Source organism: Pimephales promelas, chromosome 17 (genome assembly GCF_988280905.1).
Source record: "Pimephales promelas chromosome 17, fPimPro1.hap1.1, whole genome shotgun sequence".
In the NCBI taxonomy this organism is placed as follows: Eukaryota; Metazoa; Chordata; class Actinopteri; order Cypriniformes; family Leuciscidae; genus Pimephales; species Pimephales promelas.
In genome coordinates, this window is record NC_142785.1 from 24656886 (window position 1) to 24680770 (window position 23885).

Below are 23885 nucleotides of genomic sequence, written 5' to 3' on the forward strand. Positions count from 1 at the left end.
CATAACCAGTTAACATTATGCAAAGCTAGCATGCGAAATTGCTATTTTGCTAAGTAATTGCTGACCAAAAAAAGAGAAAGAACTGGAAATGTTTAATTATATATTTTTTTGCTTGTTTATAATTTGTCTAAATCAAATTTCCATGATCAAGAATATTTATAAATACACTGTGAAGTGATTTTGTGTGAAATTATTAAAAATATTTGTCATTGATTGAAAGCTAAATGATATATAAATATTAGATGAAAAAGACAAATACTAAAAGTACTAAAACAATTAATATAAAATAAAATAATGTGCATTGTGGTTAAATAGAAATATGAAAAATCTGTCAAAATATGACATTAAATGAAAACTGACCATAAAAAAGTAAATGAAAATATTACAACATATCATAATACAACAATTAAAAGAAAAAAAAATACAGGATTAAAAAAAGTAATATGTAGTAGTAATATGTAATATATTGTGCAATTAATCAAATGTCCAAGGGCTAAGCAAGCATGGAATTAAATGAAGGCAGGAAAATTCATAAAAATGAAAAATAGGCCAGAAAAAAAGAAAAAACAAAACATCTATTTGTTGTTTTTGATACTTTTCTGTTGCAAATGGCTTTGAGATGCAACACAAATGTAATGCGTGTGGGAAGGCTTTATTTCCTCTTTTGTCAAGCAGAAAGCTAAAAACTAGTTAGGAAGAGAGACACAGACAAAGAGTGAGAGTAAAAGAGAGAAAGAAGACCTTTTCTAGGCAGACAGGAAGAACTGGGGGTGCGGCGGGCCTTCAAGCAGAAAGGCTGAAGGGAGACGGCGCGCCTGCAAAAGCCCATAAATCCTGATTTGAGGTGGCCTCACTGCAGCACTACATTGCTTAAATGCTACGTCTGATTTAGTCTTCCCATTAGGTGACAGCTGAACTTTAACATTAATATGATAACATTGAAATAAGTGTGTGTTATTTACTTAGCGGTGGGGCGGGATGGAATAAGAGAGAAACAGAGGGAGGTGGGAAGGAAAGGAGGATGATGAATGATTTCTGGACAGCTTCTGTGACACCGGGCGGCGCGGCCCCTCTAATGAGACTTGACAAAATGGAGACATATGCAGAAATATTGGTTACAGTCTACGTCTCTGGCATCTTGCTCTCTCTCTGTCTCTCCTCCTCTCCCTCTCGCTCGCCGCACACGTCCTGATTGTCTACGACCACTGAAGCATCTATTTCAATTGGCACTTCCTTCCTGGACCCGGGGTTTTAAATTTAGCTGGTGTCATTTACATATTACTCTTAATCAAAAAAAGAAAAAAAGAAACAAAACCTTGCCGTCACGGTTCAGGCAAGGGCGCGAAGGCACTTTATAAAAGGGAGATGTGACAGACGTTCAACTGAATTGTGCGTGTGTGTTAAGGAGAGAGATATGAGGCTGGTGGAGAAAACAACAGTAAGTGGAATTGAGAGAGAGAGAGAGAGAGAGAGAGAGAGAGAGAGAGAGAGACAGAAGAGAGAGAAGCTGTGCATTGCTTCAGTTATCTCACATCTACCACACAGGGAAAAAAGCCAATATCTCATCAACCTGCTGATATGAATGATGAGTTCTGCTGTTTAAAGCCAATACTACATAGAGACAAAATAGTAGGAGGAACGCTAGATCTGCTTTGGTGAAGATGAGTGCTAAAAAAAGCCAACTGCATGATGACTATGCTCACATTGAAGGTGTGCCTGTAGAAGACAGAACTCTGAATCTGAACATCTGTGATTCATAAAATAATTTTGTTACATTTTGCTGAAAAAAAAATTAAATTAAAAAAAAAAAAATATATATATATATATATATATATATATATATAACTACAACCACACACACACACACATATACACATACATAGTACCATTTCAAAAGTTTGGGGGCAGTAAGAATTTACCAGATGCGAAAAAGAGCATCTGCCGTGAGTGATTTCAATGTTAACTCAATGCAAAGACGTGTTGTGCGCATAAAAAATTCCTGTGGCGCAAATGAGCCGTAGAGCGCAACGCGGTAAACGCGAATACACGTCACTGCCCACTGCGTCCAAGCAGATGTTAAAAAAATATCGCCGACAAAAGCTGACTGTGTTGACGCATCTCGTCGGCTGCGTCTCGGACAAAAAGTTGCATTTGAACACAACAAAAGGACTAAAGGTGACTGTCAAACTACTTATTTTAATAATAATAATAATTAAAAAAAAAAAAGAATTCTTACCAAACCCCAAACTTTTGAAACGTAGTCAAACACTTATAAACCTATAAAAAACTGAAAATATAAAGTATACAATAAATATGCTTATAAATAAATATATAAATAAAATAAAATTTGGATTTCCAAGATGTTTCCAGTTAAAGTGCAATATTTAAAAAAGGTTTCGATGGGAACCCTGTATATTTAAATCCAGATTTTGACACAATTTCCCTCATAATAATGATTTAACATGTGACAAAAATGTGCTGATTCCATGGAAGTTGGGTGCTCCTCAGAAGACCATTTAGATTCAAGGTATGCAATCACATTGCATAACAATAAGTGTGTTAATTTGTATAATTTCCGCGAACACGGACAGTCGGAATTGTGGAATTGGAAAATTATCGGGGAATCTAGATTTAGCACAGAATTTCATGGACTTTTAAATATTTGGTTTGAAATTCTGTTTTTGTGTGGGAGAGGAACATATGTCTGATGAAAATGGAGACCGGGGGAAGCAAAACTGGGTGACACAACCGCCCCAACCCTATTATAATTATTATATATTATTATATTATATATTATATAAACTATTATAATTTTTTTTTACTGGAAAGTTTAAAGCTCATAACAATATTTTGTTGTTACTTGAAGAGTACAGTGTTATGTTACATCATGCAGTATCTGTTACCTTAATAAATTTAAGGTCATTCCTTACATAAGGTCATTTGTATACATTTTATTCGTTAACAGTCAAGGGTAAAAAAAAAAAATGAAACAAATGATCCCAAAAATAAAAATGTAAAAAAACGACTTTGGGAAAAAAATAAAATGGATTTCATATGGGCCTAAATTTGTGTGTTCATGCAGTGGATGGTATAGGGCCACTGTCAAACACATCCATAGAGAGGTATCAGAAACGGTCCCTACCTTACTCTTACCTTCTCAGCATGCCGGTCAAGATCCGAGAGCTCTTGCCCAAGTTAGCATCCGTCTCTCTCAGCTGGGAGAAGAAGAGAGAGAAAAAGAGACAAATTCCACGTTAGAGAGGTCATGTTACATTTGTGCTATAAAAATAGGCTTGAGTCCTATTTGGACGGTAATAGTTTCTCATGTGGACGTCCATAAAAATACATTTGCATGGCACCTCAGTGATAAAACTCATGCATTAGGATGGCGATAAATTAACAGTGGAGGAACAAGTTTTATGATTCTACGAACTTGGGAAAGCCCACGTGGTCAGTCGCATGTAAATAAAATGTTGTATGCTTGGAATAATAAGAATACATACTTATTTCATTTATTGATATTATATTTATTATTTAAATCTCCTGTTTAAAAATAGAAAGATAGACGCTCTACATTTAAAATGGTTTTCTGTTGTATTTTACCTCAACATGATGGATGTCGTTTTAAAAATGTGGAAATTAGGAGAAATAATTTAAAGGGATCTTCAGTTTTTTTTTTTTAAGTTTCGTTTATGTGTGTAATGTTGCTGTCTGAATATAAAAGACTTCTGAAAGGTTGAAATCTCTAAGTCCGTTTGATCCCTGTCACTGCCAACAAAGATTTGTAACAAAGAATTGAGTTGAACTTTTGTTATTGACCAAATACTTATTTTCCACCACAATTGACATTTTTTTCCATTTTGTCTCTCATAGTTAAAGTGTACCTACGATGAAAATTACAGACCTCTCTCGTCATTCTAAGTAGGAGAACTTGCACAATCAGTGGCTGACTAAATACTTTTTGACCCCACTGTACATGAGGTAAACATAAAGCTACTTGGTTTATATTTTCATGTATATAATTGCTGCCATAACAAACGCCCATTTTTAAATATTTACATGCTTGTCATCTAATTCTCCTTTGAGCAGTGATGAAACATCGTTCTTGTAAATAATTTCCAGCATTTCAGCAATAAAATTATAGGCTACATCTTTCAAATGCATCCAAATTACAGTGAAGCGCAACTGTACAGCGCGCGGCAGTGGTCAAAAAGGATTTAAACGGAGAACTCTTAACTGATCTCTTCTTGTAAACTCAGTGTTGTGGATTCGGACGGCAATTAAATTACTGCACAAACTTGGTGTTTGTAAAAAACAATAAGTAATTCAGTCATGGATTTTTACGTGGGTGGTGGGAGAAAAAAACTGACATTCTGGATTTGGGCAACAATAAAATCACAGACTAACCCCTGCTAATGTTGAAAGGACCTTACAACCCCATGAAAAACAACTACCATCTAAATGGCGCTTTAGAATGTATACATTAGTGAGAGAAGCTACTAAAATTAACTTTCTTTCATTTCATTCAACTTGATTTCCTGTTTGTTGAAACACTTCCTTTCTCTTTTAAATGTGTATATGTTTAACATTCAATATATGGCTCATGTAGCGGGACGTACTGTATAAGTAAAAGCCATCCATCTGGAGATGTGTATGAGTTCAGGAATGCTGACATTGCTATGGAAGTAAAACCAAAGTTCTGGCAGCCGTCAGATACGTGACTCTGGCTGGCCTCCTTGAGAAAACCTCCTTTTCTGTTCTTACAGTCAGCGGGGACACGTGTGTGTGTGCGTGTGTGTATGTGTATGTTAGCGGGCAGGCTCAGGGACAGATGTGGTTTTAGGCGTGTTTGGGTTCTGGCATCACCAACAGCCCAAGAGCTGCCTGATGTCTCTCTCAACGATGGATGTGTCCCATGGGAGCTCCCTTGGCTTTTCCCAAAATCCCTCTGTTTCACTCTCTGGTCAAAGTTGTGACAGCACGAAAACACACGGTGGAGCTCTCCGTGAATTAGGAAGCCAGAACAAGACCCACAACAAAAGAGATTACCAGTACAGAGTCCGATTACAGACTAGCAAATGGTCTTGGTAAGATGATTCCCAGTAGCTTGATTCTATGCCTGAATTTCACTGAATAGATTTAAAAGAGTCAAAGTCACGCAGGCCTAAACCTAAATAAAGAAAAATACCACAAACAACTATTGTAGCATAACCAGAAACAGGCAAGATATTTTAGATGAAATTTGGTCAATCAACACTCTCATAATCATTTAATCTATGTGACTTCTTATAATAATTTTATGATTCCCGCTCATATGAATAACACATTTTGGTCTGTTTTAAAATTTCTAGTCAAAGTCTTCCAAACCAGGTTTCCAACATTGCAATGATGTAATCCATGTCTCGGAGTAAAGAATATGGACTACGAAACCTGAAAACAACCTGAAGTCAACATTTGTGTTTTATTTTTGTATTTTATTGTATTGTATTTGTTTTTTTTGTCATTTGTAACTTATTTTTAAAGTTCAAAAAACATTACTTTTGACATTCGGAAATGACGAATTGGAGCTGAACACAAATGGCACACAAACATTTTGAACAATGAGGTGGCAGTTTGTTCCTAATTGACAATGTTGGGTCCATTTTGAAATGCTAGTATAAGCAAATCAAATTGCTACACTTAGAAACAAAGAAGCCAAACCATGAATTGAGTTGAATGACCTGAAGTCTGTGGAATTAAGAGTCCTTTTTCCACTCATTTTACTGTTAATTCTGATTGTTTGTAATCATAATAGCACTAATCAACGAGTAGGTGTGGGATAAGTTATGCGTCAAACTCAAAGTTAGGGTTAGAGGCTTGTTCAAATGCTTGTTCACTGAGGATGAGCAATAGTAATAGAGCTGCTTGCAAGGCACTAGGTCTCTCTTAGTGTTTGTGTGTGTCTGTTTGAAAGAGACTGAGTGAACTGATTGTTAAGAGACACTCCAAAAACTCTTTCATCTGCAGTTTCCTTCTCTCAAAAAGCAGTTTATTGCTCTTTCCATCTAATGTCTTCTTATCATGCTTTCTTTTCTTTTCTCCTCTCCATTTTTCCTTGCCCGGCAAAATGTCTTTAAAGTGTGAGGGCCAGTCGGGGCTCCAGGGAAGGAGAGCTATTCTCCATAGACAGCAGACCTTTGAAAGGAAATGTTTTATTTCCTTTGAAATGAGCTGCCTGCCCAACTGCCATGTTGTGATCTTTAAGCATCCTTCATAAGAAGCCATCAGAGAGGCCCCTGACTGAGCTCTCTATACCAGTCTTTAGGAAAGAAAGAGAGGGTGAGAGAGAGAAAAACAGACTGAGGTAAGACTATGACAGTGGACACGGCAGGGACAAACAAAATAGAAGGGATGGACTGAGACATGGAAAGGTAAAAACGATTATACATGCAGAGGATAAAGTAACAAATATAGGTTGAAGTAAGGAGGGGGGAGTAAAAATGGAATGCGTAAAGAGACATTTGATACCTGGTAGGAAAAGTGACACTCAAAAAAAGCTCACAACAGCCATCTATATCATCACCTTTCAAACTCAGTGAGTCGATATGGCTGGGTATATATACATTCATGTATACTGTATATGAAGAGTTCAGATGCAAAAGCCTCTAAATGCCATTTGAAATTTTCTTCTTTAATGATGATTTTTATCAAACTTGTATATTTAAGTTCAGTAAATTCACTTAAATGGCAATGATAATTACCTATTAATTGTTATTTAAGTGAAATTACTGAACTTAAATATACAAGTTTGATAAAAATCTTCATTAATTGCCATTTAAGTGAATTTACTGAACTTAAATATACAAGTTTGATAAAAATCATCATTAAAGAAGAAAATTTCAAATGGCATTTAGAGGCTTTTGCATCTGAACTCTTCATATGTCCATGTGTGTGTGTGTGATAGCTCAAGCAGACCATTTTAAGAAATACATTTTACAAACAAACAAAAAAGCTTTTTAGGTCTTACATTTTAAAACTATTGAAATGCAGTTATTGTAGGGCAGCTATATCTAGATAAACTAAAAGTCAGCTTTATATCAACTGGAAAAAAGGACTACCATGTATTTGCAAATTAGACTAATATTAATTTTTATTATAGCAGGAAAAGTATCCAGTGTCCAGCAGTCACACATAGCTGCGGAAAGACATTCAGAATTATAGCAGCCGGAAGAACAGAGAACAAACCCTTGTTCCGTCCGGAGGTGTTTGTTGTCCATCTATGCCCGTTTAGACAGTCTTGCATCATGCGTGACCTCACTGCATGAGACAGGACAACTACAAAGGCTTCTTATTGGTGCTGTGCTCTGTGTCAAACATTCTGTTCTCTGTACATTCAATCAATCACTCCAGCAGGCCTGCTATGCTAATGCGTGAGAGGTGCGATCTGGTGTTAACTGCCTGCACTTGAATGTGCGCCTGTCCTCTTGTCAAGTGTCTGATCTAGGGCACTTTGTGTCATCCCAAAGAGCCAAGATCTGATCAAGTCAAGTATTTGTAAGCCTGCGTAATTGCTTAGTGAGAAAAGTGTGTGTTTTTGTTCTGTTTGAGTGTAGCCTCCCGAGGACCGTCTCAGGAGGAGTTTGAGTGTGTTTGTGGCTGGAAACTCACCCGGTCGCGGGATCTCTGAATCTTCTCACGGTCGTTGTTCAGGTTGGCAAGGATCTCCTGTCCCACTTGCTCTGTAGAGGATAAGAGGAGGGACATGGTAAGATAAAACCACAAAATATTGTTTAGGCCGTCTTAAGATGCAGGTGCATTTACTCCTGATCTTTGAATTTATTTCTGGGCCATCCAGTCATTTTAATAGAAATCCACACGATCAGGAATCTTGAGAGAGAGCGAAAGGTTCAAGTTAGCTTCTAACAAGAACAGAAAGCTGCCTAGTTTGAAAGTGACTTCTATGTGAGCTGTAATTAATACATAGTAAGACTACTGAAAATAGACAGTGGACCTTTTTTTGTCTGGCATAAAAGACAAAAAAAAAATATTGTACATTGCTTAAAGTGGATTTATTAAAAATAAGTTTCTTTTTTTAATTCTGTAGGAAGACTTGCACATAAACTTCGATGGAAACATTTGCCGAATAGATTCCTAAATTTGGATTAAGCACTGCAGGTGAATGGTGTAAAATGTTTGACTAATAGATATTGCCATACTTTCCTCAGTTTATTGAATCACAGTACTTTAAGATAATTGTTTAATGAATATGCAAATGATTCATTATCTAACCAGAACAGAAATCTGAACAGTAGATAAAGTTAGTTTTGGTGACATATTTGAGTAATTTGCGTTTAGCGGATTTTGGATATTTCTTTGTATAAACTCTATAAATACAAAAATACTAACTCCATAAATACTGCCAACAGTATTTTTTTTAGAAATACAAATGATACATAATTCAGGTGAATGTTATATAGGTCCCGTTCACACGAAGGAAAATGCAGATATTTCTCTGCGGTTTGGCCTCTCGTTTACATGAAAACCCGTTTTTATAACAGAAAACGATTATTTCTAAAAACTCCGGCCAAAGTGGAGATTTCTGAAAACGCTGGTTATGTGTTGTCGTGTGAACTGGGAGAAACCGCGTTTTAGGTTCTCTCTTGTCGATTCTGAGGATTCTGATTGGCTTGCATGGCTTTATCCTTCTCCCTACAGTGCCGCCAATAGGTTTGGCATAGTTATGATGGCACTCGACGGCGTATTTATGCGGGTGTGTGAACGATGTTATTTTTGAAAACGGAGAGGGGGAAAATATTCGTTTCGCTAAATACCCGGCTTTGTGTAAACGTGGCCATAAACAAAACATTCTGTAAAACCCTTCCGAAAAAACTTTATTTTTATTTTTATAGCAAACTTTTTTTTTTTTTTTCGTAATTGAAATCTACAGATGCAAAGAGATTAAGTATAATAAAATAAACATACATTTACATTTTGGATGTTTTCTTTCTAGACCGGGAAAAACTTAAAAAAGGGCTACACACACTAACAATGAAAGGGAACCACCAATTGCAAGATAAAAGAAAAAAAAAACAATGCTTTAATGAAACAGTGGCAAATCGGTCACATGTGAACATGTGATGCCATGGAAAGCAAAATAGCCCAAAATAGCCATTGTTTTGACTGTCATGTCTTACTTTTTGACTTTGTCTACTTGTGAAGTAGGGATATATCAGGATTTCAGAAACTTGAAGTGGGTTCTTTGAAAAAAAAAAGTCAAAAACTATAGCAACCACCAAGCAACACCATGCTACAACCCGGATCTCTGATGTCTAGGGATCTCAAACTACATCTCCTTCTCACCAATATGCTGTCTTAAATATTTTGCATATCCCAGCATGCCGCATCACACCGAGCTCGAACGGCACATGCAATATTCAGCTGCTTGCTTACAAACACATTTCATCTGTCACAAACGTACACCCATTTATACGCTCGCACTTAGATAAACATCTCGTACATGGCGTCTGACAAGCATGTCCATGGTCACTGTCATATTCACATCCCAAGGGTCAAAAAAGGAAAAGAAAAGACAATGAACAATACAAAAATCCCACCCTCCCTTCCTCCCGAAAAACCCTTTTCACTATGAGTAAAAACCACATTAGCAGTGTGGAGAGGAAGGGAGTAAAAAAAAAAAGTGAAGTGAAAAATCTTTGCGTGGATCAAAGCCATGCTTTCAAATGCACCAAACAATTGTGAGTCAACAACACACTCATGACTGGATTACGCTACACAGGTGCAGCTCTCAAAGAGTCAGCTTGACGCTCAAGGAACAGAGGTACGGGCCACATCTGCGCTTGCACTGCATATCAGAGAACGAGAAAGACCGACACGAGATGTGGTTACACACGCGTCTCTCGCCTTCATTAATTTCCAATCAGACTGAGGACAGACTGAAGGATACTCAGATTAGATAGAGCAGTCACAGCGCATGTGACAGATAGACCAGATTAAAAGAGCGAATCGACATATTAATAACCATCATAACCACTGACGGTCGTCGAGCCCGAGACACGCTGCCGCCCACCCGTGAGTGGAAATCTTGTGTAAAGAAAATTAAGCACCGCTATCTGTCTCTGTCCAGTGCGAAAGGGGCCTTAAACAAATGAATGTGACACGGCCACAATGGCAACAATGCAATACACATGCGCTCAGACACGCTTGCTCATTTTTCACTTCAGATGATAGATGAGACCGCTGACATGAAGGGGTCTAGCGCAAATGAAACAATCCTGTCAGCACGCTATAATCTAAGCTCAACGCGATATAAATAAACAGGGGGGAGGGGGCGAAGTTGCTATGGACAATGGTACAATTTAAAACTTTGATTGACATATTTCTCTGACGCCTTTGTGTTGTAACTGCTTTCTTGATATAGATATAAAGATATTCAGAATCAAGGTCTCCTATTCAATCTCCACTGATTCCAATTGCTGTTAAGACTCAGTCCAATGTAAGCCAAGTACAAAAGAAACACGAGTGGGGAAATAGAGCAGGTACATACAATCATTTCTACAAAATCAAGAAACAGATGGGTTGGCTGACTAACTACATAAAACCGTTCCATGGTGTCTTCATGTGCCACTAAAAACACAGAATAAAAGCTGTTAAAACCAAACTCTGTATAATGTAATATTCCTGCGGCCAACACACTGTAAAACACATTATGGACTCCGATTTCTCTTTCCCCTGTGCATGAGCGCAAAGATAAATATTTCTCTTAGTTGTGGAACCGCAAATTGATGTTGCCATTAAGAACGAGCTCCAAAAGCACACACACATACAGACAAAAACACACACTGTTGGACGATTAACTGCGTGTACACCACATCCCATGGGTGGGAGGAAATTTACCAACCCACAATTCCACAGCTCTCTTCCTCTTTTAATATATCGGTTTGTCTCCGTTTATATGTTTCACAAATAATCCGATCTATCTGTCTCTCTTCTCTATTCGTATATTTGAGACTTAGACAAGAATGTGGCAGAGAGAGTTTGGCAGGAGAAAAACAAACACTCGGCGAGAAAGGGAAAACAACATGATTTCCCTTGATTCCTTTTCTACGAAGAAAAAAAAAATACAGTGAAAAACTTAGTAGACATTCTCGCTGACTTATCACTTGACATCATAGAGGTATAATACGGTCAAAAATTAAAATGATCTCAAAAGATCTCATGTTCTTCTCCAAAACAGAAAAGAACATATTTGAAGGATTTCAGGTTTTGCCCATAAGTATGAAAGTCTGTGAGGTCAAAAAACAATGGTTTTCATTCCAACATATCTTTTGCGTTTAGACCAACATGAGAAAAATAATGACATATTTTTCATTTTTTGGGTGAACTATCCCTTTAACAGCGGAATTAAAAAGGTTTTAATTGTTATATAAAACAACACAAAATACTGACGGCAAAATGCATTATATCTATATCACAGGTCATATACACATGAAGCGTAGCATGAATTATGGTCATTTATTCTTTTGCAAGCATCACTTTGGATACATGTCTACTTAATGAGGTGCTAATTAATTATCACACGCTTTAATGAGGACGCTGACATTCTGTAAATTGAGGGTGTAGCTGTGAAAAACAGGCGTTTGAGAATGAGGGAGAAAAAAACTAAATAAATAAATAAAAAGACCCCATGCTTACGTGCTCATAATGATATAAAATATTCTTCTCCGTTTAAGGCCCTATTAACAATTTAAATGACCCTGACGCCAAGCTTTTCCACAGGCCTGCTCTAGTTAAAGATCCAGATCCCCAAGGCCCATTTAACAAGGATATTACTAAAATCTATATCAGCACAATCATTACCGATGGGCTGGTTTTAATGCAGACTTTTTAATTGATTGCTGACCACCACTTGTAGACAAGACCTCTGCTCTCTGACTGCTTTATATTCGAGTAGGGTTGTGCCAATACTATCATATTTCAAATGATTAGCATTCTTTCTCACAATATTAGCCTATATAAGATTTATGTGGTCATAATTGAATTTCCCACAGATCAAATGATGAAGTGAAAAATGCAATTCTATCTATCAGACAGAACTGGATAAATGCCAAGCAAAACATGCAAAAATATAGATGAAAAGGATGGTCATTACTTTATGAATGCAACACTATTTTGGACCCCACAAGGAAGTCAAGCTAGCATCTGCTTTTAATAAATGACAAATACGAATAATGAATTCAATGTGTCAAAATATATATCGTATGGATTACAGTACATTGACCTGAGATCAATCTGTGAAATCCTTTTGAATTTGAATAGAGAGCATAACATTATATAGCATTGGTACATGCTGAAAGACAAAAATCTGCATGCATCTGGCACAGTTTTGATTGCGAATCGCGATCCAATTATAATATTGTGATGCATTGCAATATATTAGTTGTGACATGTACTGTGATGTTCATTACATTTTGAAGTATTGGGGGGCTGGGTAAAAATATACATTTTCTAAATAAATCGCAATCATCATTTAAACATCATTCATATATCATTTAATATTGATTCTTTAAATTCAAAATGATCTCAACATGGCATAATTGAGCCATGTATTACTTTAATATTTCCGTAATGTAACAAGGTTCACTGGAATGTTTCCTGCGCCACTTTTCAGCAGCCATGGCAAAAGAAAAAAATAAATCATATGACAGTGGTTTACAATCTGTATTGTATGTAAACTAATAAAAAGACCGCAAAATAGTGTCTAGGAACGTCTTTCTATTGTATTGTCTTCATGGGCTGCATGCAGAAACAAACATACAAAGTGAATCTGTCAAACCAACTAGTTATATTTATTGAATCAAAAACGAGTCTAATTCCCAAAATGAATGACGCTTATTAATCAGATCTTTTTAGTGACTCTAAAACATACAACATGACCGGTGAATCCCCAAACAATCACTTTTATGTTCTGGTTTACAACACTAGATAAGGCAAATAATGCAAGCAAAATGGACATCATAAATGAAACTAGTCAGAAACGAAACAAAATCTGAAAATCTCTATCGATTACCAGCCTCTTGTGATTCGGCACGAAAAGTCTCAAAAACACCTTGACGCGTTCAAAGAGTCTTTAATAATCAGTATTTCCACAATATGTTGTTTATTTATTTTTATCGTCTTTTTCCTTTAATTCCGAGTTTTGCTTCCACATTAATACTTTCCCTTTCACCCCACACCACCGAAAACATTGTGTTAGTGCAGTCGAAGTTTCTTTCATCTTCCGGTCTGTCTGTCTTTCCCTTCTGTGACTGACCGTGCCTGTCTGCCTTTGAGCTTGGCCTGCAGGAACATCAAATCACTCAGGACATCTCGGAGGTCCGAATGTCACTCGTTTTCATCCCCTCTTCCTGCCTGCCGTTGGCAGTAAGATGGAGGCAGAACACACCGGGGAAGAAGCGTTTTCCACCTCTTCGTTCCATCGTCCTTATATCTGTCCATCCACCTCCCCTCAGCAGACACGTATAATTGGGCACATCATCAATTTTACAGCAGCTGTTTGAGTGTGAGTCCTCTCTGAGTTGTCTGAAGCCCTCTGTCTGTCCCCAGAGCTGAAAGGGTACAAGCCCTGACACAGGCTCACTCCCAGGCTCCGGACTGCTTTTTATTACAGAGTTCCAGCCACTTTTTGAAGGTTACCACACACACTTCTATCTGGACACAATCCACAGACACAGCCAAATGAGAGCAAAAGCGCCCATGGGAAGAGTAAAGGCAGGTCTAACACTGACTGTCCCACAAAAGACACACACACACACACACACACACACACACACACAAAGAGTAACGCAGAAACACAGTTCCTTTCTCTTAATTTTAGACAAGTTATTCCCCTGTCTGGAAGCAAAGTGCTGATGGCACTTTTATTATTCTTGTTATTTGTTAACAGTATTCAACTGCTGACCGCACCAAACTTGAGCTCTGTTGTAGAATGAAGAAACAATTTAAAAAAAAAAGAAAATTCTGTCATTATTTACCAGCCCAAACCCAAATGATTTTCTTTCTTCAATCGTCAAAAACTTCTGAAATAAATCATCTACACTTTTGTCCATTTAAGGTGCTAATATGTACATTTTAGTTGTTAATATGTACATTTTAGGCGCAAATATGTATATTTTAGGCGCAAATATGTCCATTTTAGGTCCTAATATGTTCATTTTACGTCCTAATATATGTTCATTTTAGGTCCTAATATGTATATTTTAAGTGCTAATATGTACATTTTAAGTGTTAATATGTACATTTCAGGAGCTAAGTACATTTTAGGTGCTAATATGTACATTTTAGGTGTTAATATATACATTTTAGTTGCTTAAATGTACCACTAAGGTACCAATATGCAGCCTTTGGGTACAAAAGTGTACCTTTTGAAAAGGTACAGCCCCAGTGACCGCTTTTCTGAGAGTGTAGTAGTACTCTGACAAGAACTGGTGCAAAAGAACAATACGCTCACTAATCTGTTCCCATGTTTAGTGGAAGTTGGCTTTAAAAACAAATGATTCCATTTAAATTTGGAATATTATTAAGTTTAATAATTATAAATAACTAGCAATAGAACAGTAAGTTGGATCATTGTAAACAAATGATTCAGTCCACATTGTGAATCTTATCATTAAAATCTACCGTATGGCTTCAGAATACATCGAATATAGTGCACAAGACATATGAACTCTTCTATTATGCTATTTTGGTGTTTTACATACATAGTCAGCATCAACTGAGCATTTTTAACACCTCAACTCGAGGTGTTTTAAATACAAATGCAGTTAAACTTGCTCGAAACCACGATAAGGACACAAGTATGTGTTTAACAGCCTCGATAGACAGAGGACTGATGGAATGATATGGACATCAAGAGAATATATTGGTTTCAGAGGAATGAATGAGAAAGATGAAGAGAAATAAGGTAAGGGCCACGGCCTGTCTGCGCAAGAGCAAGCGCTGGGTAATCAGGCCCTATTTCACTGGCCTTTTTTCACTCCACTGGGCTCTGTTTTATTCATTGGCTCAGCCCTGACCCTGCCGCGCTTCTGCTCTGACAAATCACTTCTGATTAAGACAAATCTTTATTAGCCGGCCACTCAACTTTCCCTATTAATCATTATCTTCTCTCTCACTCAGTCTCTCTCTCTCACACAGCACATCTCACACACTCTTCTAAAGGCCAGATCACTGCCGATTGCTATGCGTGGAGATGTTAAGGCTTCTTGGCTGATAAGACAAAGGTTTAATGGGTATGAATGACCATGCCAGAGGGAGAGTATGCGCTAATAGAACCATTTGTTTAAGCTGGGGAGGGAGGACAGAGAAAATGAACACTGATTTCCCCTCCTTCTTCCATTCTTCCAAGATCGAGCTTTGAAAGGGAAGACTCTATCAGTGCCTATGGAAGGACCGGAGGACAAGGCATGCTGGAGAATGGGTTCAATAGCTGAATGCCCCTATGAACTCAAAAACAAACAAAGATGAGAATCACATCCTATAAACATCAAACCACTCCTGTATCAGAATAGCGGAAGATGACGTGATTCTTCGGTTTTTAGAACTTTTTGGCCTATATAAAGAAGAAATAAAAAAGAAAATTTAAAATGGAAAAAAGGATAGCCTATAATAACTTATTTAAAAAAAAAAAAACATTTATAGAAAGCTAAAAATGTTAAACTTGCCAGATATGTTCCAATTTGGTGACCAGACTTTCAAACGTCCCTCTATAATTAGTTAAAATTAAAACTTATTTGGTATTTCTATGTAAACATTTAACTTTTTTGGAAAAAAAAAATACTTCTCTAACCTTTCTAATAATGGAATCCTGATGGTCAACCTTTTTCAGAGGCAAGATGTAACATTTTTAAAGGACAATCAACTCTTTCCCAGAGGTTGATGCTTCCAAGTGATATATTTATTTCACACATTTTAATAATGGTTTGATATCGTCATCTGCAAAAACTGCACAGTGTGCCACAAGACTTTCTCAGACGCGTGTTTGACCTTTGTAATTATTATTTCTCAGTCACGTAGGCCACAAAGCCTTCAAAACACATCTGACATAGTATTCAAACTTTTTTACAATGGTATATTTAATCATTTGTGAGCAATCATATCTTTATTGCAGCAAATGTGATCATTTTAACATACATTAGTAGCATTTCCAAGATTTTAAGTAGTCAAAAGTATAGATGATTGAACAATCACCCATAAATTGTCATCAAACTAAGAGAAAAAGGAGAACAATTTATGATAAACGCCATTGTTTTTCAACCTAACACAGCCCAAACAACAGCCCTTACAGTAAAACCTAAATGCTGTTGACACAGTGGGTGGGAAAGGTGGTTAGTATTTTTATTTTTTTTATTCTTGTTTCAGCAAAGTGCTTTAATTGAATCAACTGGCATTACTGAAGCATCCAAATGAAAACTAATAGAGTCTGGGGCAGGTCTTGATTGCCTCGCTTACAAAAAGTGCCGGCTGCCCACTGCTTTCAGGTTCCTCAATTAAACAGGCAGAGTTTCCATGGGCCACTGGAGAGCCATACATCTACCGCGGGTCAATCCTCACCCATCAAATTCACTCGTTCACTTCATTCTTTCAGAGCAGGAAATGATTTCTTCGTGCAGATTAGGCCCCAGTTGAGCTGAAATGTGCACCAAACGTGACCGAGCGAAATTAATAAACAGTGGTACACTGTCAGTTGACTTTATTAATATTGATGTATGTGCTGCCACTTTATTTTTTTTTGCATTTTTTTCCCCCCATCTCTTTCAGAGCAAAGAGGGCCGGGCCAAAAGATTACTCTTTGTGTACAGTCACTGCTGTTCAAAGAAAGGAAGAAACATGCATTCGTCTTCATATGTCATAATAAACAAGGATCACATCAGAATACTTCCGTGTGACAATCCGCATTTTTAGGCTGACAATGTCACGGATTCAGATGAAAAGGGCGCTATCAAATACAAAATATGGGATGGGAATGGGAAATATGTGCTGTAAGAGCGTAAAAGAGCAAAATGAGAGAGACAGTGGAAGAAGTGAGAAACAGATAAACGCAAGCTGGCGTGGCTGCTGCAGTGGGAGGTCTGCTCTTAGGAATCACCTCACTTCCTCCTAATCACATGCTGCACATCATTTACTGAACACCAGCAAACTTCACACCCTTCCAGACTCACGAGCTCCAATGTGTCGGACTGGAAGTAAATCCTGACGTTCTTTTAAACAGTTTAGGAACGTTAATGATCCCATTACTGTTGATTAAAGCCTGTAACGCCTCTAATCAGAAAGTTGACAGGCAGATCAAACAGCCAAACACAAATTTTTCCTTTTAATTATCTGTAAAACACAACACCTCAGGGTGTTCATCCCTGCCTATCTCTGACAAAAACCTCAGTCGAAACGATGCCAAGATCTAACACTTCCTAACAGTTCATTATCCAATAAGAAGAAAAAAAAAAAGCAAACAAAAACCCAACGAGCATTCAGATCTTAAAAGCAATCTTCACAATTAGCAGAGCGCTTGGGGAGCTCTGCGGTCCTGTGTATCGTAGGACTCCAAATTGAAACACCTTAATTATATTTGTCAAAACAATGTGCCGTCACCCTCATTTGCATGTTCTGACAGCCGCCCCCAAGAGCAGCACTCAAAACTTTAGCACATTTAAACACCTACTGATTTCAGTTTTCTCTCTTTTTAAATGAATCCATCAATCCGTTGAGTTTTGTTTAAATGTTTCCTCCTTCCCACAGTAATCCACTCAAAACAAAGGGAACAGTGAGACTGAATACTCGTTATCTGATAGTACAGATTCATATTAAAGAACGAATCTCTGAATGGTACATACAGAACAACCCATTCATGTGCATCGAGTTAAAAGAACAATGCTCTTTCAAACTACAGGTGGTCAGTTGGGCTTGGAATGGTTCACCTGAAATAAAAAGTTTCCCTGACCTCACACAATCATGTTTGGTCCAGTATTCTCGTTACCTACTCTGTAAGAAAAGGAAGTTGCCACAAAGCACTCACAGGTTATATGATTCATGGCAAGTAGCAGAAAAAAAGGTAGTTCACATAAAAACTATACTTTTAAAATGTAAAAGTTGTTCCAAACTTAGGCAAAAAGATGTTGGTTTTAAGAATGTTTCAACTCTTCATGCATTCAATGAAATTCAAAGGAGTAGAACAACATTGGACTCCACCGACTTTCACTGTATGGAGCAAAAAAGAAGAAAAAAGAGTCTTCTTTTGTGTTTCATAAAAAAAAGGCATGTTGACAGAATTTTCATTTTGGGAAAACTTTCCTTTTAACGACTTAATGTTATTATGTTACAGAGATTTGAATTACAAGGTTGTTCTTTCTAGTAGTGTTGAAATACAAAAAAAAAAATGGCTCCTTCGCACTCTGACCTATAAAACAAAAAGCAGAGGAGAGACGCTGGCGATTATGCCTGTGAGAGACTGATCTCTGCGGGACAGCAGAGTTCTCCAAGGATTCGGGGGTCCTCAGTTTGTGCTTCATTATTTAGAACATCTTCACAAAGCCATGTCAGGTTTCTTACAAAGACTCAGCCATAACCAGAGCAAAAAATATAGCTCTCTCTCCACTTATATGCTGCTTAATACATCAGCGACGTATGGGAAAATATGTATTCTCACAAAACAAACAAAATTCTCTGGAGAATTAGGACTGTCTGCAGTAATTTGGCTTAAGCCGAAATGGAGGGCGTGAAAGCAAGACATCAAACATGAGTTTGAATCGGAAGCACACGGCGGCACGTTACTTTGTGCTGTTAGGATTCGTAGCGCTGACAGAATCTGACAGTTACCAACACTTAGGGATTCTCCCACTCCAACTTTGAGTTCATTAATACTCATGAGCCAAACAGTTGTCTCATAACACACAAGAAAATGCACTCGTTAAACATGTTTACCGATCAACTTACATAAAGCTGCGATTGAAATGGAACCAATTTTTTTTCTTTTTTTAAACTTCAAACTAAGAACCTTTTAAAAATTAGATGAGCAAAGCTTTATGGAAACCTGGGGAGATCGAGACGTAACTCACTTGATGTAAATTGATGTTTTTAAGCTGTGACATTTTTGTTAAACACTTTGGAAACTTCTGTAATGACATTAACACAAGTTTAAGAACTTTATGATTTCTTTCCACTGTAGTCATTCTACCAATATTCAATAACTTTGAGAGTCTGTGGTGACAAATTATTCACATCATCTTTCATTCAACCGATTCGCTCAAGACCACATTTCATTCAGAAAATAAAACGGGTGTCTTTGTGAGTGAGTCACTTAAGCATTCACTCAACATTTAAAAACACAGATGATTTGATTCAGGAATGAAACAAGTGAGTAACTGAATTAAACATTTAACAGATTCATAAAAAACAGCACTACTTTGAATTTCTAGGAGATGCACTAAGACTGACGATTTTAGCTGGTGGAGAAAAAAAGACAAAATAATTAGCAATTTTATGTCTAAAATGTATCTTTCGTAGTATTATATGATTATATGTTTATTGCACTTTAGTGTATATATAAAAAAAAAAACATTTCACACCCGCCATTCATTAATGTCTGTGCAGACTCGTCTTTTCTAGCTTAAAATATCATGGTCTTCACCTGGTTTTGGTGGGGATGGGCATCCAAAATGTACTTGTCCTTCTGTTTTTTGTTTGTTTGTTTTTTTAAGGTTTCTCTGGAATTTTTTTTTCCAATCACAACAGGCGAGGTGTCAGCTTGCCAGAACACTACCGCTTTATCAGGCCAAACACCAGTTTGTCTGTTTCTTTAGGTTAATACCAGCACACTTCCCATCTCTAGAGAACAGCAAATAAAAACGCTATTATAAGGAGGAGATGAGGCATGGCGGGACCGCACAAAAGAGACGCATCATGCGGCTCATTTAACAATGGCCACGACTAGCCTGATGAAGAGACATTATTGTCAGATGCCAGAGTGAAAATACACAACATAACATCAGCACAGAGGTCTACACAATCTATATTCGTGGTTAGGTTTTAACCATAATGGAAAAACGGATTTGAATCCAAGGAATGTCAAAGTGCATTTAATCTTTAATAATTTTTTCCTTCATAACAATATTCCTGAGGTTCTTAAAATACTTACAACATACAATGAGCACAACTGCGGAGGAAGAATAATAATAAAAAAAAAGTAAGTGGCTGAAGAGTCTGTTAAAATGAAATGACCTCTACTGATTTAGCGGCACAAATCTCTTCCTTGTGCACTGACTCCTGAGACTACACAATGTTTTCTGAATGAAACGTAATCAACCAAATCACAAATGGTATGCACTGTTGCAGACAGTCAAGGTAAAACTGAACAGATGATACTAAAATTCAAGTGAAGACACATTGATAAAACAGGGCTGTGAAAAAACAATAAAAAGTTTATAAATATCATGAATTTAGGTGTTTCTTTAACTAAGGGCATTTTTGGTATTTAGAACACTCGCACTTTTCTCATTCTGTCATTTTTGTATGGAAGTAAAGAAAGTAGGAAACATTGTGATGGAAATGTCTTTTTTTTATTAATGGCCTCTCTATGAGTAATTTCACAGCTACTTTTTATGTATACTAAATACACACAATTAAATAATATGTTCATACTTTTGATTTGAAACAAAGCACAACAAAACATACTATGCACAAGTGATATTTACTTTGGGTTTTTCATTGCTTTCATCACGTTTCGTATTTCATCTCAAGCTTTTCACTGACACTGTAGTCTCCTTGGCAGCCTAGTACACTGATTTGATTTTAAAACATGATATTTTTTAAAAAAAAAATTCATGTTGTTAAAATGAAGCCACAAACAGGCAGTCATTTTGGGGAAAGGGGAAGAAAGAAAAACTACTTCACAAGATAAATATTAAAAGTCTAGGTCTAGGACGAAGGTGAAACATTAAATACTTGAATGATAAGTGATGAAAGCTTGGTAAAAAGTTTCCAAGTCTGTTTTATTATGATCTTCATATAAAGTAAAAATAATCAATTGATAAATAAAGCAATCATAAAAGTGCCCTAAGTCGAAGAAACACCTGACTAACCACAGACAACCTATAGGCCATCTTCATAAGAGAAGCATTACGCTGAAACAATTCAATTGTGTGTTGCAATGCAGTGAAGAGCTGCTGAGGGATCTGCATGGTTTTAAATGTAGTTAAATGCAAGAGCGAATATCACCCATTCCGAATAAATGTTGCTGTGTAATCAGTGGAAGTGAGGTTAAAAAAAAAAAAAATCCTAAATTAACTGCAACAGCCCTGACAGGCCAAGCAACCTCCCTGCCATCTCATCCACTAATGAAGCATATCTAACTTTTTAGACATGGCAGAACTAATTTAATCTAACTTCTGAGAGTGGGGGGCCATCAAATTAATTATTCATAAAGGACAGGATATTATAACTCAATTGTCAACTCTGTCGCTGTCCTTTTCAAATCCCTCCGTCTGCCTCCTTGCTTTTGTCTTCATCTTTTTTTCACACTTGTACTTTTAATCTATTACAGAGAGTTACACATTGTCATGGTCGCAGTTGAACAAAAATAATTTGCTTATGTTTTTTGAAGTTGGTCGGTGGTGGTCGTTGGTTTTATGCAGGAGTGGATCCCCACGGGTGTCTGGGATGTGACTGTGGGGCCAACTCCACCAAAGCACTGAGGCACAATGTGGGTAATAACAAAACGCATATACCTTTACCACTTACATGAATAATACATGCCATCTAACAGAGCCCACCTTTCCTTTATGTTGTGTGGATCAGTGGGCAGGAAGAAGTGATGAGTTTGGTTCCACTCACAGCAGCCTGTTGCCACACACACACACACACACACACACACACACTCTCTCTCTAGTCAGCATGATGGAATGTGACCCCAGCGTGACTGACGTGAAGAGAAGACATGGTTTCATCAGGACTTCCCGCAGACATCGCATCTCAAAGCCATAGTACAGGTGTAACACTTGCAGGGCCAGTCGGGACACACACATACACACAAAGAGACTTAATGTGCTACAGCTATATTAAAGATTCACACAGACAAGTCAGTTTGTAGGTCTTTCACCATGCACATTCTATATACTTCTACACAAGTGATATACTTTTACTTACTCTCGTGTCATACAAAACCTGCACGACTTTCTTTCATCCGAGGAATGCAAATTGAGAAATTGTGAAGAATGCCCTGGCTGTTATTTACCATTCAATCAAAGTAAATGGTGTGTCAAGAGAACTAACTTTTTGATGCCACAGACTCAAAATACTATATGAGACTAAAGGGACTCCCTTTACTAAAGCAATAAGCCCTGCGCAGACGAGTTTTAAAGTGGATTTATCAGTGGCTGCTCTAAATCCACCGTAAAACATGGCTTCAAGGGGCTTATTGCTTTAATAAACAGTTACTCCATAAACTGTACTTCATAAAATAAAAACAAGCAACAAAAAATATAAATGTTATAGCTGATTTTGAGGGATTTTGGGAAATCCTAACCCCGCCCACCTTCTGGCCAATCCATATATGGGTAAAAGGGCGGGCTTTCTGTGAGACTGAGCCGACAGGTGGACGTGTCGACAAGATCGACTGGCAGACTAGGCTACTTTTTACAGTCTATGGCTACTACTATCACTGCAAAGCTGCTGAAAAACACTCCAACGTGGGACATATCAGTCTATTCTTATGTTACATTTATTCATTTGGCAGAAGCATTTACAGTGTTTCAAAAGTCAGTTATATCCGCAGGTAAAGTACCTTGGAAGCTAACTTATCTGAGGTGATTTAATGCTAACTGTTGCAGTGCCACTGCCCACAAACATTGATGCTACTGTAAATAGTGCTAACTACACGAAATAGTAGTGGAAAGTCTCTTACCGGAAAAAAATGGAGCAAAGTACTCCTACAGTGTCGATTAGTACAGTTTATAGTAGAGCAACCCATCTTATATGATAGTTACAAATACAAATGTTCAGAAAGGATACAGAGGTGTTATGATTCACTCACAAAAATTCACTCACAGTTGTCACGCACTCGGAACCTATCGAAAAATACAATAAAGGTCTATGGGACCAACCTGTAAAAAACATTTTAACATGGGGTCTATGAACATTTACTCCCTTTTAGGACCTGCCCCTAGCGGATTTTCGATGTATTGCAGTTTTTCGCATTTACGCATTTATTTTCATTTTTCAGATTAGAATGTTGGCGCTTGGTTATAGACCAATGCTAATTTTGTGTCATCGAAGGGTAACGCCCCTTTTTTGGGTAAAACAAACGCATTCCCCTGAGAACAGAACTCGCCCTAGATCTGCAAAGTTTCTTGATAGCAAAAATGGCACAAACTTAAAGAAGCTACTGGATACGGGGTTACAGAGGTGTCCCATTGAAATGGTCCAAAACTGGACTAATGACCCCACGTAGTCTACCACTATCTCGTGGAATCACCAAGTAAGTTAAATAGGCAATTTTTTTTTGTCATTAACACATTCACAGTAGTTAAGACAAACTAGACGATGAGGTCATGTCACTTGGATCATATTTAACTTGATTTATTTGACATAGTTTTTTTGTCACCGGTGTATCACGCAGCTCAACCAATCAGAATTAAGGACTGGAGCTATCCGTTTTATAAAACAAAAGAAGCTATGCATAAAGACCCATTTACAGCTTAAAATGTAAATATTATCTATATTAAGTTGACATTGACTTGTTTCTACCCACCGAACAAAGTACTGTATAAACCTAAAGAGACACATAAAACTACAGCTGAGAATAGAGTAAAATAATTTCAGGAACTACTTGAACAAATCTC

At 37.2% G+C, this 23885-nt stretch overlaps 1 protein-coding gene across 3 annotated transcripts in view; it reads right to left on the reverse strand.

Annotated features, from left to right (window-relative positions):
• vti1a (vesicle transport through interaction with t-SNAREs 1A) overlaps positions 1-23885 on the reverse strand; it is a 125030-nt gene that overhangs the window by 39169 nt on the left and 61976 nt on the right. For 2 of the 3 annotated variants that reach the window (XM_039665073.2, XM_039665074.2), the window contains 2 exons: positions 7648-7718; positions 3154-3215 (listed from right to left, as the gene is read on the reverse strand). In XM_039665073.2, the coding sequence (XP_039521007.1) occupies positions 3154-3215; positions 7648-7718 (133 nt within the window). Of the gene's footprint in view, positions 1-3142; positions 3216-7647; positions 7719-23885 lie in introns of all 3 variants that reach the window. The other variant, XM_039665075.2, reaches the window with a different exon arrangement.